The sequence below is a fragment of the Schistocerca gregaria genome, chromosome 7 (genome assembly GCF_023897955.1).
Source record: "Schistocerca gregaria isolate iqSchGreg1 chromosome 7, iqSchGreg1.2, whole genome shotgun sequence".
Lineage (NCBI taxonomy): Eukaryota > Metazoa > Arthropoda > Insecta > Orthoptera > Acrididae > Schistocerca > Schistocerca gregaria.
In genome coordinates, this window is record NC_064926.1 from 189,675,770 (window position 1) to 189,695,128 (window position 19,359).

Consider the following 19,359-nt stretch of genomic DNA (forward strand, 5'->3'; position numbering starts at 1 on the left):
ATAGGATAACATTAAAAAATGATTAAAACAGTAGGTAACCGATGAGAGCGAAACTTACTCGTCTGTCGACAGAATGTTAACGATATTCGATAGTTAGAACAAGCAGAAGAAAATGAAATTAGATTTTGTGGATAACTAGTGGTTCTTCAATTTTCTTCAGGGTAACACAAGGTTTTGACTAAAATTGTCAATAATCTTGTAGGGAAAAGGAAGGAAAATTTAGACTGCAAGTTGGGATAGCAATAAGCTGGTATTAGACGTGGGTACAGGACAATGGACCATCTACATTTTGCCAATTAAGTTATAACAACAAGAAAGAAATATAATGACTACTTTCGTTGGTTTTTACATCTTATGAGAAGTGGTAACACTTGAGAACCAAAGATCGTACTTTATGTATTATGGATGTGAAACTGGGCTCAATACAGGTTTTCAGATATGCCGAATACCTGTCGCCTTTCTTTATGGTAGAATCTTAATTTTCCCACTGGCTGTTTCATGTCGCCCGGAGACAAAATTAACATACCGGGTGATCAAAAAGTCAGTATAAATTTGAAAACTGAATAAATCACGGAATAATGTAGATAGAGAGCTACAAATTGACAAACATGCTTGGAATATAATGAGGTTTTATTAGAACCAAAAAAAAAATACAAACGTTCAAACTATGTCCGAAAGAAACCGCTTCATCTGATCAGAATAGCAATAATTAGCATAACAAAGTAAGACAAAGCAAAGATGATGTTCTTTACAGGAAATGCTCAATATGTCCACCATCGTTCCTCAACAATAGCTGTAGTCGAGGAATAACGTTGTGAACAGTACTGTAAAGCATGTCCGGAGTTACGGTGAGGCATTAGCGTCGGATGTTGTCTTTCAGCATCCATAGAGATGTCAGTCGATCACGATACACTTGCAACTTCATGTCACGCCAAAGCCAATAATCGCACGGACTGAGGTCTGGGGACCTGGGAGGCTAAGCATGATGAAAGTGGCGGCAGAGCACACGATCATCACCAAACGTAGCGCGCAAGAGATCTTTCACGCGTCTAGCAATATGGGGTGTTTTTTTTCGGTTTTAATAAAACCCCATGTCATTCCAAGCATGTGTGTCAATTTTTACCTCTCTATCTTCATTATTCGGTGGTTTATTAAGTTTTAAAATGCATACTGACTTTTTGATCACCCGGTATAGTATTTGTAACATTGTGCGTCTCGGTAGATCAATAGTGAGCGTGTCTCGATGCTGCCTGGCATTTTTCTTTGGTAGGAGGACTGCACGGGGGTGCACTCAGCCTCTTGATGCCAATCCAATTGAGGAGCTACCTGATTAAGAGGTAGCGGCTCCAAGGTCGAAATGTCGAAAACGGCCGGGAGTGCAGTCTGCTGACCCCCGTTGTCTCTTCATACTGCGTCGTTGGCGACTTCTGAGAGTGACACGCCGGTCGGTCGATTGTCGGTGCTTAGGGCCCGATCACGTCGATTTATTTCTTCCTTTCCACCTGCATGTTTTCTGTATACCATGGATGGCGTATGCAAGTTATTTGTGCAATGTCTGTGTGTGTGTGTGTGTGTAGTGTCGTGTATCTTACGTAACGGGAGATCATAAGCTATATTTTACAAAGTTATTTGTGCATCAGGAATAATTGTATGGAACCAAGTAAACATTTGCGCCACTAAGCCGACATTCTGATTTTTCGATGTAAATAACCTCTGAAGTCTCGGCATATTCAGTGTTTACTGTTTGCAATCTTTCCTGCTACTGCTACATCTAAGCATTAATCACTACTACGTTGTAAACAATCACTGATGATCAGTCGCTAGGCGACTTGTAACTGACAAAGAGGGAAAAAATTGTACCGCCCTGAAAGGCGACTGGTTACAGTCGTTTCTGAAAAAATCTATCAACATCAGTTTGTTCATGGTTATATACAAAAATACAGTGACTCTCTTTCGATTACACCAAGAAAGTGAAAATTTCATAACTAAAAAAGAACTTTGGCAAAGTGACACCATTACATCGAAATTGTTATCCGTAGCCTTGAAGGTTATCCTCAGATCATTAAGCCAAACCATACGGTCGGCAGCAGCACATACAGCGAGACAAAATGGTGGGAGATGTCCTCCTTTTGGTGCGAAAAGAGAGGACAAAGGATTAACGACATAAAGACAGAGTCAAAGGTCGGGTGGATGCGAACGGCTTGTAATCTGCCATTCCTTTTAGAACTATACCTGAGTGTTCGTACAAGAAGATGGAAGAGGTTTACGCCATGAAACAGCATTCAACAGAACATTAACCACAAACCTGCTTCGATGCTCTCTGAAAGACTAGGATATCGCGCCTTATGGGTTCGCCATGTAGTGGCTCCTTCCTTTTGTAGTCTTTCGTGGGTGTTAAATTTTAGTTTATTTAGTTGCCGGATGACGATATCATCGATCTCCAGAGTTGTGATCAGTTTGCTTTTATTTTAAGCTGGAAGGACGAGTCACAAACTGCATTACAATCTCTTGAAACAGTAAGAGCGGACGTAACGTAGACTGACATCGTCGTAACTTGTTTATTCATGAGCCCTGTTATTAAGAAAGCTCGATCTAATTCGATGAACAAACACTATTTGTTTTTAATTACAATTATTTTGAAGCACTCATAATTGAAAATAAATGTCTTGACAACTTATATTCGCCGTAATTAAGTATTCACGTCAAATTACACGCAGAAAGTCAGAAAAACTGCTGCAGTGTAGTCCGTGGAATTCTTCAAATAAATGACAGTCAGTCGATCGCCCTGTGCTGCTATCGGAAGTTAACTTTTTCATGGAAATTGTTCAACTGCTGTTCAATAGAGGCTGGCAAAATTATACTAAGTGAAGTATAGTATTTTTAAACCAATTAGCCTCGGTTGTAAAATCGTAATACTTCAGTAATTCCACATATTAAAATCCATAAATAACGAATCTGAACTAGAGATTATTTTGGATTCGGTTTTATTCGCATCTAGTACGAACAGAAACTTTCACAAATAACACTTTTCAACAACAAACATAAATGTAACAGAGTTGTAACTGAGAGAGAGCTGACAGAAGAAATAGCTTCGTCTAAAACCGGTACTTACGCTACTAAAAAGATAACATTGAACGTTATTCTGAAGTCTTTAGCTTCCTTAAAAAATCTAAGATATTTTAGTTTATTAATAAATTAGTGAATTTCAAACAAAAATTGACATAATAACTCATCTCAATAACTCAAATTAAATAAATTAAGAGGTGATCGAGACGTGTAACCAGTTGCACCCCATAGCATCACGCCGGGTGATGCGCCAGCATGGCGATGACGAATACACGCTTCCAACGTGCGTTCACCGCGATGTCGCCAAACACGGATGCGACCATCATGATTCTGTAAACACAACCTGGATTCTTCCGAAAAAATGACGTTTTGCCATTCTTGTACCCAGGTCCGTCGTTGAGTACGCCATCTCAGCCGCTCCTGTCTGTGATGCAGCGTCAAGGGTAACCGCAGCCATGGTATCCGAGCTGATAGTCCATGCTGCTGCAAACCTCGTCGAACTGTTGGTGCAGATGGTTGTTGTCTTGCAAACGTCCCGATCTGTATCCAGGGATCGAGCTGTGGCTGCACGATCCGTTACAGCCATGCGGATAAGATGCCTGTCATCTCGACTGCCTGCTGATACGAGGACGTTGGATCTCGACCAACGCGAGCAGCAGTGTCGCGATACGATAAACCGCAATCGCGATGCGCTACAATCCGACCTTTATCAAAGTCGGAAACGTGATGGTACGCATTACTCCTCCTTACACGAGGCATCACAACAACCTTTCATAAGGCAACGCCGGTCAACTGCTGTTTGTGTACGAGAAATCGGTTGGAAACTTTCCTCATGTCAGCACGTTGTAGGTGTTGCCACCGGTGCCAACCTTGTGTGAATGATCTGAAAAGCTCATCATTTGCATGTCACAGCATCTTCTTCCTGTCGGTTAAAAATCGCGTCTATAGAACGTCATCTTTGTGGTGTAGCAATTTTAGTGGCCAGTAGTGTAAGAAATTATATCATTGTATGATATGTAGATGAGGAGATATGAAATTAAATCTGAGATGCACGAAAAAGTTCCGCATTGTGCATGACGTTTTAATAAATTTATTCTCTACAACCGAAACACTCCTTCAATTGAATCAACGAAATCCCTGACACCTGGCAGCGCTTTTGACAGCTTTCAACTGCGACGTGCAAATGGCCGTAAGCGAAACCCGTAGCCGTTTCGACACGTTGCCCTAGATACGTTTACAAAATTGCGTTGCAGTTACGGGAAGCAGCTGCGTCCAGCGTACAGAAACTGTTTCATAATTCCAAAGCTATTTTCAAGAATGTATGGAAATGAAAGTTTTTGGATATTAGACGAAACACAGTTCATTTCATTGTTTTCGTTTTAACAGAAAATTCGCACAATGAATACCCGGATAATGCCGCGTTTGTCGGCTATTTAAACAATAAAAGAAATACGTGGCCGACGTTCTGTCCATTTTTGCAGTGGGCCTCGTCAGGACAACTGATTTGATAGTTTAGTCACCCTAAAGAAAGCCATTGCAAAGATTGTCGAAACATCGACTACGTAGTTGTTTTAATGTTTAATGTTGAAGCGTCTCAGGTCCAAAAGGATTTTATTTAAGTTGATGCTGACCGTGGGAACCTACGCACTTATATCTTCAATTAGGTTTTCCGGTACTTCCGTAAATCTCCTCAGGAGGTTTCCGTAATATTTCGTTCAAAACCTTGAGTCTCAAATACTTAGACGTAAAAAAGCCATAAGGCAATACAAGTCCTTCCAATCTTATGTTTTCTTCTTTGTGCTTGCATCCAGCTGTGCTTCATGTTCACTACTCGTTAAGCTAAATGAGAGGTAAAACCAGATAACGTCCTCTTCTTTCTTAATTTTCGTGTCCCTTATATCTTTGCGGTATTGGCATTTTAGTCTGGATTTGGTAATGTTATTGCTACAGGGTGGCCGGAAAATTTTTACCTCATCTGTTTGCGTCTAGTATTATCACTGTGAAAGTGTGAGAACTTTTTCGAAATGTTTGCGAACCGTGTAACTGCAGAGGGACGTGGATACCATCCCGATATTCAGCTAGTTGGATGTGGGAAGCTACATGAAAACCACATGCAGACTGGCCGGTACACCAACCCTCGCCATTAAACCGCCGGGACGGTTCCATAAGAGTCCTGCGAGCCTCCCCGAATCCCAAGACCGGCGTGATGACGCCAAGCGGCTATCCGGTGGGTATAAAAATGGATAACGACATTCTTGAAATGAAGAGTTGCAGATTAATTTCTTCCTGGCATTAAGTTCCCGTTCAGCCCTTCCAGCGGGACACTAGCATGAAGAAGTGCTTAAGACATTACATTCGTGATGATGAATAATGGGCGTAAGTCCTCGAGCGGAAAATTTGATTAATGGTTTCCGTAACTTCCTTCAAGTAATTGAATTGTGGCGTGGAAAGTGAGCTGCTGCTGTCGGAAACATAAAAACGGCAGGAGAGGAAGGTTTTGGAGAGTTCCTGTTGGCCCCCGGAACTTTACAGCTTTATTAAGTTAATTGATTGCCCTTATTTCAGATTCAGTTATATTATACCTCTGTTCTATTTTCCGTTCTACATAATTAATGTATCCATTTTACAATATGATCGCTGTTCCTGAAAGACTGACTTAAGGGCCTGTGTTAAATTATGTACTGTTCGAAAGGATTCAGGCGTAATAGTGATCATCAAAGTAATAAAACTGGAAAGGAGCTACCGAACGACTCCTAATCAGGAGGACGGCGGATCAAATGTCCATTCGATTAACCAGCTTTAGGTATCCGTGTTCCCTCTACGTAGCTTAAACCAAATGCTAGGATGGTTCCTTGGAAAGGACACTGATTATTTCCTTCATCATCCCTCTCCAGAATTTATGTTTTATATGTAATAAACTCAATCCGACGGAACATTAAATCTTACTTTTTCTTCCGTTTACAATAAAGAGATTTGTATGTTAATATGGTGGAGGAGAAGTTTGTTCTATCGGCAGTCACAAGTGTTTTGGGTGTGTTCGTAGAATCAGTTCCACCCATTCCGATTTAGCTGTGTTCTTCAGTAACCGTTACTTTATCGGACATAAATCCGTTATGTGGCACGCTATGTTATAAAGGAAGAAACGGCTCGGTTATTACAGGCGTAGCACAGGGAAAAGATAAAGAACGAAACCGACCGTGTCCTTTTCAAAGTAAATACTCCAGATTTTGCGGAAACTACTCAAAACTTAGAAAACTTCGAACTGATGGACTGCAAGTGCTCACGAATCCAATTAATCTCCAATAATAGTTCCGTGAAGTTTCTTAACCACCGAAGAACATCCCTCTGCTATTTTATGTAATGTTTGTGACTTAAAGATAGCACAGAAATTACGCCGCGATGCAATTCGCCACTCACGTGACAAAGGTAACAAGTATTATGTTTCATAGAGCGATTCCACCACAAAAACCTAGCAGTCATTATAGAAGTATGTCGTATTTACAGTGATCAATAGAGTGTAATATATGTTTGTTACGGTAGTACGTCTTCAAAGTAAATATAAAATAGTATCTATAGAAATATTATAGTTTGCATTTAACGCGAAAAACGTTACATACTTTGCCCAAAGAGCAACGGACTCCGTTTGTTTTCTGTGTGCGTTAAACTTCCGCCTGCCGCTGTGGACGAGCGGTTCTAGGCTCTTCAGTCCGGAACCACGCGACTGCTACGGTCGCAAGTCCGAATCCTGCCTCGAGCATGGATGTGTGTGATGTCCTTAGGTTAGTTAGGTTTAAGTAGTTCTAAATTCTAGAGGACTGATGACCTCAGATGTTAACTCGGGTACTGCTCAGAGCCATTTTATACGTTACACTTCCTATGTTCTAATTTTGAGGGTGATTTATGCAAATGCCGTACTGTTTGCACAGTATTGTCTCAAAACCATTTAGTTGTAAACGATGTCTTACTGCGATTTTTTTGTCTATATGTTTATGAAAATCGTAACACTTGTTTACGTACGTATAAGTGTTCCCAATACACTGGACCGATTTCAGCCGATCTCGATTTACATATAACCTACCATTTGGAAAGAAGGAGTGTGGGGGAGGGGGGGGGGAGGGGGGGGGGAGGGGGTATCTCCATCCCTTAAGGGTGTAGTTTAACGTAAAGACATAAACCAGGTAAAGCTTTACGTACCTGCTGCTCCATTGCGTCTCCGACTACTACCGTTTATATCGCCTCCAGAGTCATTGTTATATTACATGCCTGGGACTACTTCAAAATCCAAGCATTTCCTCGATAAAACAAGGCGATATAATTAATGCTTGTATATAACATCATTAGTAGCAACATCTGTTGTAGAACGTAGTGAGTTTGCAACTCAACGTCAAATGTTCCTCAGACGGGGCGGGTTTTCTTCTCCCCCTGTCAAATCAGAATACCATGGTACTTACACCTGTGATTTATGACTTTATGGGAAATGAATAATTGGAAGTGATCATTAAGAACTGTGCAAAAAGGTGATTTACTAAAACACACACACTCACTCACTCACACACACACACACACACACACACACACACACACACACACACACTCAAGTCTACAACGTACCACAGTATAAGGTACATCGTCCATTAAAGCATCATGTTTCCTAGAGTAGTTGTAAAAAGCCAACCAGCCTGTAGTGAGAAACTGAAGACTTGAAGTAAAACAGCCTCTAAGTCCCAAACTAAGAAATTTCGAAGTTTTGTTTCATATGAGATTTACAAAGCCAGCCAAATGACGTATAAAAGACTAAAAAGCTACCACGAATGAAAATGTAGTATCATTGCAATCGACAAATGGATTGCAGTTTTAGAGCCACTGTTATTAATACACTCCTGGAAATGGAAAAAAGAACACATTGACACCGGTGTGTCAGATCCACCATACTTGCTCCGGACACTGCGAGAGGGCTGTACAAGCAATGATCACACGCACGGCACAGCGGACACACCAGGAACCGCGGTGTTGGCCGTCGAATGGCGCTAGCTGCGCAGCATTTGTGCACCGCCGCCGTCAGTGTCAGCCAGTTTGCCGTGGCATACGGAGCTCCATCGCAGTCTTTAACATTGGTAGCATGCCGCGACAGCGTGGGCGTGAACCGTATGTGCAGTTGACGGACTTTGAGCGAGGGCGTATAGTGGGCATGCGGGAGGCCGGGTGGACGTACCGCCGAATTGCGCAACACGTGGGGCGTGAGGTCTCCACAGTACATCGATGTTGTCGCCAGTGGTCGGCGGAAGGTGCACGTGCCCGTCGACCTGGGACCGGACTGCACCGACGCACGGATGCACGCTAAGACCGTAGGATCCTACGCAGTGCCGTAGGGGACCACACCGCCACTTCCCAGCAAATTAGGGACACTGTTGCTCCTGGGGTATCGGCGAGGACCATTCGCAAGCGTCTCCATGAAGCTGGGCTACGGTCCCGCACACCGTTAGGCCGTCTTCCGCTCACGCCCCAACATCGTGCAGCCCGCCTCCAGTGGTGTCGCGACAGGCGTGAATGGAGGGACGAATGGAGACGTGTCGTCTTCAGCGATGAGAGTCGCTTCTGCCTTGGTGCCAATGATGTTCGTATGCGTGTTTGGCGCCGTGCAGGTGAGCGCCACAATCAGGACTGCATACAACCAAGGCACACAGGGCCAACACCCGACATCATGGTGTGGGGAGCGATCTCCTACACTGGCCGTACACCTCTGGTGATCGTCGAGGGGACACTGAATAGTGCACGGTGCATCCAAACCATCATCGAACCCATCGTTCTACCATTCCTAGACCGGCAAGGGAACTTGCTATTCCAACAGGACAATGCACGTCCGCATATATCCCGTGCCACCCAACGTGCTCTAGAAGGTGTAAGTCAACTACACTGGCCAGCAAGATCTCCGGATCTGTCCCCCATTGAGCATGTTTGGGAGTGGATGAAGCGTCGTCTCACGCTGTCTGCACGTCCAGCACGAACGCTGGCCCAACTGAGGCGCCAGGTGGAAATGGCATGGCAAGCCGTTCCACAGGACTACATCCAGCATCTCTACGATCGTCTCCATGGGAGAATAGCAGCCTGCATTGCTGCGAAAGGTGGATATACACTGTACTAGTGCCGACATTGTGCATGCTCTGTTGCCTGTGTCTATGTGCCTGTAGTTCTGTCAGTGTGATCATGTGATGTATCTGACCCCAGGAATGTGTCAATAAAGTTTCCCCTTCCTGGGACAATGAATTCACGGTGTTTTTATTTCAATTTCCAGGAGTGTATATTAAATGCTCTGTGACCCGCTAGCTTACACGGCAGTGTCAGGTAAGATTACGGGGGCAATAGATGTTTGTAAGACTGGAAAGAAGCTTCGAATTAAAGGAGAAGGTATTGTGGCAGCAATGAGGAAAAAACTGAAAAATGGAGGGCGTGAACACATAAGCCCAACTGATAAATGTATTCCTGCAGAAGCTCATCCGACACAGGAGTTGTCTCATTACTGATCGGTAACCTACAGCATAACTGGACACAATGTTTATGCTTGGGTTACCAAATGTTTTGTTCCAGAAGATGTAAAGGAAATGATACAACAATCAAGAAAAATAAACTCATGTAACATGAAGCCATTTGACTTCTTAGATTCCAGGAAAGCAGCATATTCTAATATAAATACAGCAAATTTAAACATATCCAAAGTACAGTGGCTATACTTAGACTAACACAAACATAAGGTCAGGGTATGCTGCAATGAAACTGAGGCTTTGGAAGTTAACCCTATTTTGAGAAATTATGTTAAAATATAAGACATCAAGAAAATGGAACTAACTACCCTATATGTTACAATTCAGATCTGTAAATGAAAGAAGAATGATTTGATTGAAATAATACAGTATCTGACAAATAATGACTACTCACAGTTTTTCAGAAGCAGAATGAACTTTTACTATCTTTTTTCTGAGTATGGACCTGCGGCGTTTCATTGCATTTCCGCTTTCAGTAAGTTTTTCTGACTATACAATACAATGTTTGTAATTTCCATTGGAATCTGGATCCATTCTAAGCTTAACTTTGAAATACACATATTAATAGTGTAATTATGTCCATTAACTACCTAGTATACTGAACTCATTTTCGTCAAATTCATGATTTTGACACTCAGAGTCTTTTTCTTTCAATTCTTCCTTTGAAGAATTGTTTGAGTGATGCCCGAGGTCCAAAATCAGCTACTCTCGTAAACATTTCATGTACCTGACGTGCAGGTCTTCATTAAGGAAAGTAATGGATTACTGCCCAACCAATTGTAACTCAAAGATGACTGCGAGGTCTTTATGATACGACCTAAAAATTTACACTAAGAATGTGTCCCATACGTAGCCCAAATGTTTGTCAGAACTGATAAGGGAGCTTTGTGTTGGCTGAATCATGTGAGCGCGAGCGCGCGCATACACACACACAAGCACAAACAGATGGAAAGTTTTGGGCAAAAATTCCGGTTTAATCACAATTTTTTGAAAAAAAACTGGTATTATTCGCAGACAATTGACATCATTCTCTCCCAATCCCGTTACGAAGGTATCGATCACCAGTACTAAACGTTGATCGATAATAGTATTGGTCCCAAAGTATATCATGAGGGTAAGAGAACAGAGCGGAGGTTCACAAGCAGACAGATTTTTCTTAGACTGAAACGAAAAAGGAGTAGGTTAGTGACTGGATGGTATTAATATAACGTGCGGCAGGAAAGAATGTTCTCCCTGAGCAAAAAGTCCCAGTTCTTCCTCATAATGCTGGGTTCGTTCATCTATGAACAGGGTGTTGATGATAACTGTTTATAACGTACCACAGTGATGTAGGGGGAAGTCGACATAAAGAATTTGATACACGACACTTATGGTCTATGAAGCTGGGAAACAATGTGAAGTTGGTATACAAAATGAACCTAAGCTAAAGTACATGGACGCTGAGTGACATTTTAAAATCCTTCTTGCCCTATTTCGCCACTCACTTAGTCGATCAGCTTTTGAAATGTCCTTATTTCTTTAACATAAGTAACTTAAATTATCCTGTGAAGGGAATGTGAGAAAATGGTCTTTTGGAAACGTTATGAAAAAACTAATTGCGTTTACAATTCCATCTAAATTTAACCCTTACAAGTACTTTAGTCTCATTATAAAAATTACAGAGAAACAAATGAATTAATTATAAAATTTACACTGTTGAAATCCACAAAATTTTGAGGTAAAATTTACACAGAGAAGGCGGTGTTACCATTTATAAGTGCAAGGACAAGGTGTGTTTAACATTCAAGAAATATTTTACCTAGAAAAAAAAATTATCTTCAAACAACTAAGACCTACTAAGCGGGTATCGTATGTTTAAAACGTCACGCAGTGCGAATGCGCCGTAACCTAGGTGGATTGTATAGGGCAATTTTAGGTTGTTTCCGGGCTTGTCTCGACGTCCCCTGTACCTCTGTAGAAAGTCGTAAACAGTTATCGCTTGCACCCTGTACACTGATAAATGGCTAAAAAGGGCGTACAGTTACCAAAGCCCACTGGCAGGTTGCCTATAGGAAGGCTTCCAGAGGCAACGAAAATGTGAGTTTCAGCATTTTGTATTGTTATTGACCGATTTAAAAAATGTAAAACGTTATCACAATCTACTAATTCCGAGGCATAGTCTTGCGTTAAAGGTTTAGCGAAGTAAGACAAGTATTAAAGTTGCGCAGCGTAAATCACGGTGCCCAAATTACGCAGGCCTATTTTCATCCAGTATTTCAGATTGAGAGCACTTAGCGAGTTGTATCCAGTATCACTTGCAGACGATCCATAATACAGATCGGCAGAATGTTTGATGTTTTCTGCAAGTTTCTAATCCTGCTCGGCATTGAATGCGCTGCTGTGTTGATTGTAGCAAGATTTTAGAATTTCGTTTTTCCACATTTTATGTGAAAATCCCTGCAGTGGCATGTGATATATTCCTGTTACTCTCGCCACCACCCTCATCGATTTTCTGGAATTTAATAATTCCGCGGCAGCACCTTCCACAGTTTTCTGTGGCAGCTGCTTCCTCTCTGTTGTAGTCTTAAGATTTCTCATCACACCATAGAAGTTGTTAATCAGACCAATTTGATAAATATATCTCATAAGTCCTCTTCATCGAAGCTCGAATTCTAAGGAACGGGCACAAGCAGCTACTCGTTTTCACTGGTGATGCATTGTAATAAGTTAAAGAGGTCCCAAAGGACGTGATTACATTATGACGTATTAAACTTAAAACTGGGTAGCTCTGGCCACACGAATAATTCTAAATTAAGTCCTACTCGAAACGAAACTACTGTAACTAACATAAAATTTCGTGTGTTACGTAAAATCAATAAAAAAAATTATTTTTGCTTCAACGCAGTAAATCAGTGTTCTTTTCTCTTATACAATGAGCTCACAATGATTGTCTATGTAATCTGCTACCTTCCTTATGGAACACATCTAAAGCCTGTGGCCGGTTTTGGGAAATTCTACGAAAGACACATGCAGGTAAATTTGAAATGTTACAACTGACCTCTGTTACTTTTGACACCAGACTTCCATATGTCTGCAATAGTGAAAATCCTGTCGCTAGATTATTGCACCCATCGTGTGTTCCACAAGAAACATAAATAAATATTCATTTATTAAGTTTGAGGTACAAATAAGTAGCACACAAAAAACAAATTGAATTGCATGTATATCGCTGCATTTACAGATTATATGTCATCAGTTGGGCAGGGAACGCGCTGTAAAAGACGTGTGTTGTTATAAAAAACAATTACTACCCTCCTATTTAGTGATGCTTAAGCTTTGAAACCTCCACTTCACGGACGTTCCAGTAGTTTTACTGAGATGGACGGAGTTGCGCAGGTTAGGTTAATTTCGAGAGCTTCATGAAACCACTCACTGGATTCAAGACATCAGCAACAACAATATCAACAACAACACCATGTCTATATACACATATCAAAATAAGTTTTGCGTCAACCCGGTTCCCAGAATTCCTGAAGATGGAAGTTGACTGTGGATGTTTTATCACAGACACAGTCCCTTTGACTGTTCCGAGATGTCACTAAACCCGCCCAAAGATGTAAACAACCATGCATGGACAGCTACTATTAGATGGAGGGGGTCCGACAGCCGATCAGTTCCATTCATTTCAACAGGAAGGAGGTACACGGTTTGTGTTGTTTGTCGTTCAACAGCGCCTATACAGTCAGTACCGCGATTCGATCGCGTCCACATTGTTACTTTGTGCCAGTAAGCGCTCTCAAGAAGGGAAGTGTCCAGGCTTCTCGCAGTGAGTCATAGCGATGTTGTTCGGACATGGAGGAGATACAGAATTACAGGAACTGTCGATGACATGACTCGCTCAGCCGCCCCAGGGCTACTACTGCACTGGATGACCGCTACCTACGGATTATGACTCGGAGGAACCCTGACTGAAACGCCACCATGTTGAATAATGCTTTTCGTGCAACCACAGGATATCGTGTTGTGACTCAAACCGTGCTCAATAGGCTGCATGATGAGCAACTTCACTCCCGACGTACATGGCGATATCCATTTTTGCAACCACTACACCATGCAGCGTGGTACACATGGTCCCAGCAACATGCCGAATGGACAGCTCAGGATTGGCATCATGTTCTCTTCACCGATGAGTGTCACATATGACTTCAACCAATTGTCGGAAACGTGTTTGGAGGCAATCCGGTCAGGCTGAACGCCTTAGACACACTGGCTAATGAGTGCAGGATGGTGGAGGTTCCCTGCTGTTTTGGAGTGGCATTATGTGGGGCCGCCGTACACCACTGGTGGTCATGGAAGGCGCCGTAACGACTGAACGACAGGTGAATGTCATCCTTCGACCTATAGTGCATATTGGCGAGCTATTCGTCTTTATGGACGACAGTTCTCGCCCCCATCGTGCACATCTTATGAATGACTTCCTTCAGGATTACGACATCGCTCGACTAGAGTGGCCAGCACGTTCTCCAGACATGAACCCTATCGAACATGTCTGGGATGGATTGAAAATGGCTGTCTATGGACGATGTGACCCACCAGTCACTCTGAGGGATCTACGCCGTATCGCCCTTGAGGAGTGGGACAATCTGGACCAACAGTGCCTTGATGAACTTGTGGATAGTATGCAACGACGAATACAGGCATGCATCAATGCTAAAGGACACGCTACTGGGTGTTACAGGTACCGGAGTGTCCTTGAATCTGGAGCACCACCTCTGAACGTCTCGCTGCATGTTGGTAAAACATTCAATGTGTGGTTTTCATGAGCAATAAAAAAGGCGGAAATGATGTTTATGTTGATCTCTATTCCAGTTTTCTGCACTGGTTCCAGAACCGAGGTGACGTAAAACCTTTTTGTGATGTGAGTATATACTTTGTCACATAGAGAATTACTATCTACTTCACTAGAATAAAAAGAGCTGCTTAAAATAGCGGTCCGGACAGAAGTACAACAAGCGTGTTCGGAGTGGATGTTTTACGTTAGATAACTTGTCATTCGCTTTCAGATATTCATCAGAAATTTCTAACATATTCGAGCAGTAACTGCCAGATGACTATTTTATCGTAGAACTTCATCTATGTTTTTTTTTACTGTCAGTCTTATGATGCGGCCCACCATGAAATCCAAACTTGTGCTAACCCCTTCATCTCAGAGTAGCACTTGCACCAAGCGACGTCAGTTACCTTGTTGGTGTACTCCAGTCTCTTTGTTCCCGTACACGTTTTATCTTCTGCAGATCCCTCTTGCACCAGTGACGTTATTCCTTCATGTCCATGTTTTCCACACGTCCTTCTCCTAACTGATTCTCCGGAGAATCTCCTCATTTCTTTCAGCATCCTTTTATAACCACATCTAAAGTGCTTCGATTCTGTTCTTTTCCCGGTTTTTCCTCAGTCCATGGTCTACTTCCTTGAACCGCTGTGCTTCAACTGCATATTCTTAGAAATCGCTTCCTCCAGTCAATAAATATGTAAAACGGTCTTAAAGTGAAGTAATTTTCCAATGCTAACGATCCTCGCGAAATCAACACAGAGGATCCGTATAAGTCATTTCATGCAATACGTTTCAAAAATTTCAGTCAATGTTGTCCTGTCATATTATCGCTGAATGTGTACAAATCACTGTGTTTCCTTACTGCACAAAAATTAACAGGAACATTTATCGCTTAATACTGTTAGATGTAGCATTTCCCATAGCATCAGAATTTTCTACCCTACGTTCTAACTGCAAAAATTAAAGCACGTGACCGGGTTTAGTAAGCGAAACAAGTCTTTGCGCAGTCCACAATATCATTTCACCGTTCTGTTCGCCACAGAAGCGAGAGGAGAGCAACATTTGTCTGCCGTACAGCCACAGCGGCTTGCACTTCCGCGCGTAACGAGCGCACGGTTCTCGCTGGACGGCGAGTCTTTTATGTTCTGGGCGAGGATACCCGATAACGCCGCTAATTGAATGGCCCGAACTCGAGCTGTGCCGCTCCTACCAGGAAACGAGGAGGCAACCCGGAGCATACGTGACCGGCATCATTTAGGCGACGCCTTGCCACAAGTAAGAAACGCTTTGGTTTCATTTGGTTGTAACACAACAGGTAGCAGTCTATATAATATTCTAAGACTGTGTTGTATAAAACTTTTTGAATGCATACTTGTGTTTTGAAATATCGGTAGTTGTCACAGACGTGTTTCCGGTTGGTTTATCTGCAGGCTCACATCATAAGAGGAGGAGGTGTTGGTGGAGGAGGAGGAGGGGGTGATGATTAGTGTTCAATTTCCCGTCGACAAATAGGTCATTAGAGATGGAGCACGTGCTCGGATTATGGAAGGATGGAGTAGGAAAGCGGCCGTACCCTTTCGAAAAACCATTTGCCTTAAGTGATTGAGGGAAATCACGGAAAATCTACATCAGGATGGCCGGACCCAGGTTTGAACCGTCGTCCTCCTGAATGCTAGGTCAATGTGTTAATCTCTGTGCTACCCCGCCCCATAGCTTACACCATAGATGATACAGACAGCGCGTGATGCCGTCGTAGTGAAAATGGTTCAAATGGCTCTAAGCACTATGGGACTTAGCATCTGAGGTCATCAGTCACCTAGACTTAGAAGAACTACGTAAACCTAACTAACCTAAGGACATCACACACATCAATGCCCGAGGCAGGATTCGAACCTGCGACCGTAGCAGCCGCGTCGTCATAGTGAAACCAACATCTTGATTAACTGATTGATGTTAACATTTTTTAGAAGCTGTAAGCCAAACTCAAAGAACAAGGTCAAAAACAACATCAAAGAAAAGTTCCAAAATATGTGTACAATATAGTCAGTCACAAGGACTACGAATGTAGTATAGTGTACACATATTTTGGAACTGGACGTGATAAAACTGTTTCCCAACACAGAAGAAATCAGTTCCACAATTGTTGATAAATGTGAGCAACAAACGGTGAGACTCTTCAACAAATTAAATTTAGAATCAAAAATAGTTACATTTACAAAAATAAACGGCATTATAGAAAGCCGAGTGGAATGTATGGGCGTATCATTAACTCCATAACAAAATTTTAGGTGTCACTGCTAGTGCGTATGAAAATAAAAGCAGACAACAACAGAAACATGTACTTCTTACGCAGGAAATATGTATTTATTTTCTCTTGCTTTCGGCGGAGTAAGCTCGAAATACGCACATTATTTCTTCGTGAATAAGTTGTAGGATATGTCACTGAATCAGCGTGATACGTCTGTTTTTATATGTATTTCACGATCTTTGTGTCTCTTGGCTATTTACAAACACCTGGAACGGCAAAATACAACAGATATTTCGTTAATTAAGTAAAAAATTTAAAACAAAATTATGTTTACGACGGATGTGACTGTCTGCTTCCTAAACTTCAGGAGCTCTAGTGTCTCTCCTGCTGTCAAACGAACACCTTACGCACCAGAGAGCGTTGTGACTGCATGTGTTAGACAGTGACTCAGTCCTTAACTCTTTGGATGGTTGGAAATACTTTGCGTTACTTTATTTGTACAGATCACTGGAGTGTAAATATGGGCTTCAAAGATATGATTAAAAGAACACACCAGAGTTACAGTATGCACGCTTGATAAGTGCGTGATGTGGACAAGCTTCGTTATTTTCGGAGTACCTGCATTACAGCATTCCAGTATCAGAAGCCGCCGTGACTACATTGTCCAGATGTCTGTTACGAACTACTGCGTTACGATGTGTTTTAATCGCTTAGACTGCAGCTTCATATTTGCATTTCGATGGCGAATAATACAAAAACGTACGACGGCACAGCTACTTTTGTTAGGGAAATATGACTCTGAATATTCTGAGTGTGTTTCGAACAGACGTTAAGCTTTCTGCCAAATGATACCCACTTTATGCTCTTGCTGCTCGTAACGCAGGAAGATATGTAGCGACTGGTGCTTCTGCAATTCTTAGATTATTAAACCTTCAAACACTGATTGTGCACAAACGTAGAGAAAAGACCTTGTCGTGTGTTAGAAGTTATGCATCTCCATGTTTTAAAATAATTTTCACTCGGTTTTAGATGTCGAGCTCATGTATTTCCCATGTAGAACGAGACGCTCAACCACTGCTATATGTGCGCCGAGGAATTTCAGTTCAAAGAGTGCCCCTCTTTACATTTTTTGCTAACAGACATTATGTCACATGATTATTGTACTCCCTTTTCGTAAGCAAAGACTGTGTAATACTAAGCAGTTTTTACTGTATGGCGGCTTTAAAGCATCTTCTGTAAAACAAAAGGTGACCGTTAGGTGACGTTAGCGCATATACAACTTTGAGTAGGGCATATAGAAGTTTTAATCTTTAACCTTAAGCATGCAGTCGTTTTTTGTCAAATGCCTTTGCTGTGTACTGTAATAATGAATACATCATCATGTTCCATCATTACAATTTTACTGAAATTTAGCGATTACATACTTTAAAAAAGACGTATGCCTGTTTTTATAATATAGTTATATGTTGAAGTGGTTCCACCGAAACACCAATTCACAGCAAATTCGATTACGCTTATGGGATTTACTTTTTTTGTAGAAAATTTCTCTAACACTAAACCTTTTACATGCAATTTCCGAAAACATTTTTGCATTAACGCTATCTAACTTTCATATTTTTTGGTAAAAGGCAACCTATTTCACTAAATACTAGCACTAGTCCATGGTACTCATTCAGTTCTCTGTAAAGTAACCACTTGTCTTTTGCGTATTTTCATCTGACAGATTTCGAAGACGGCCTAAAACAGAAACGAGTAAAATTGTGAAGTTAATACAATAAAAATGCGACCAACTTGGAGTATTACATTGTCCAGTGCCATTACGATAGCTGACTGTTTCACTTTTTTTATGTGACTCTTTGATAAAAGGAAAGAGTCGACAGAAAAGATGAAACGCCATGTACCTAGCTTAGAAAAGCCGAAGCTGGCTATCATAAACGACATTTGATCACGAAACTTCCTGGCAGACTAAAACTGTGTGCCGGGCCGAGACTCGAACTCGGGACCCTTGCCTTCCGCGGGCAAGTGCTCTACCATCTGAGCTATCCAAACACGACTCACGCCCCGTCCTCACAGCTTTATTTCTGCCAGTAACTCGTCTCCTACCTTCCAAACTTCACAGAAGCTCTATCATATCAGCGCACACTCCGCTGCAGAGTGAAAATCTCATTCTGGAAACATCCCCCAGGCTGTGGCTAAGCCTTGTCACCGCAATATCCTTTCTAGGAGTGTTAGTTCTGCAAGGTTCGCAGGAGAGCTTCTGTAAAGTTTGGAAGGTAGGAGACGAGATACTGGCAGAAGTAAAGCTGTGAGGACAGGGCCTGAGTCGTGCTTGGGTAGCTCAGATGGTAGAGCACTTTCCCGCGAAAGGCAAAGGTCCCGAGTTCGAGTCTCGGCCGGGCAAACAGTTTTAATCTACCAGGAAGTTTCATATCTGCGCACACTCCGCTGCAGAGTGAAGAATATCATTCTGAACATTTGACCATTCTCTCTTACCATATGTTATGGAATATAAGCAGAAAACTTCACATATAGTGGTCAACTGATCACTACAGATAGGAGAAAACGAAAATAATTTCATATAGATGGGTTTGTGTGTTTCAGGGATGTGAGATCGAACAAGCTGACCAGAATTCCCGACCTCAGTGCCTGCAAGGACCTCAGGGTGCTGTGAGTATAGCTTCTCCTCCTCTGCCTTT

At 42.1% G+C, this 19,359-nt stretch overlaps 1 protein-coding gene across 2 annotated transcripts in view; it reads left to right on the plus strand.

Annotated features, from left to right (window-relative positions):
• Positions 1-19,359, plus strand: part of LOC126281541 (leucine-rich repeat-containing G-protein coupled receptor 5-like) — a 685,956-nt gene that overhangs the window by 463,276 nt on the left and 203,321 nt on the right. For both annotated transcript variants that reach the window (XM_049980596.1, XM_049980597.1), the window contains exon 10: positions 19,265-19,330. In XM_049980596.1, the coding sequence (XP_049836553.1) occupies positions 19,265-19,330 (66 nt within the window). The remainder of the gene's footprint in view (positions 1-19,264; positions 19,331-19,359) is intronic.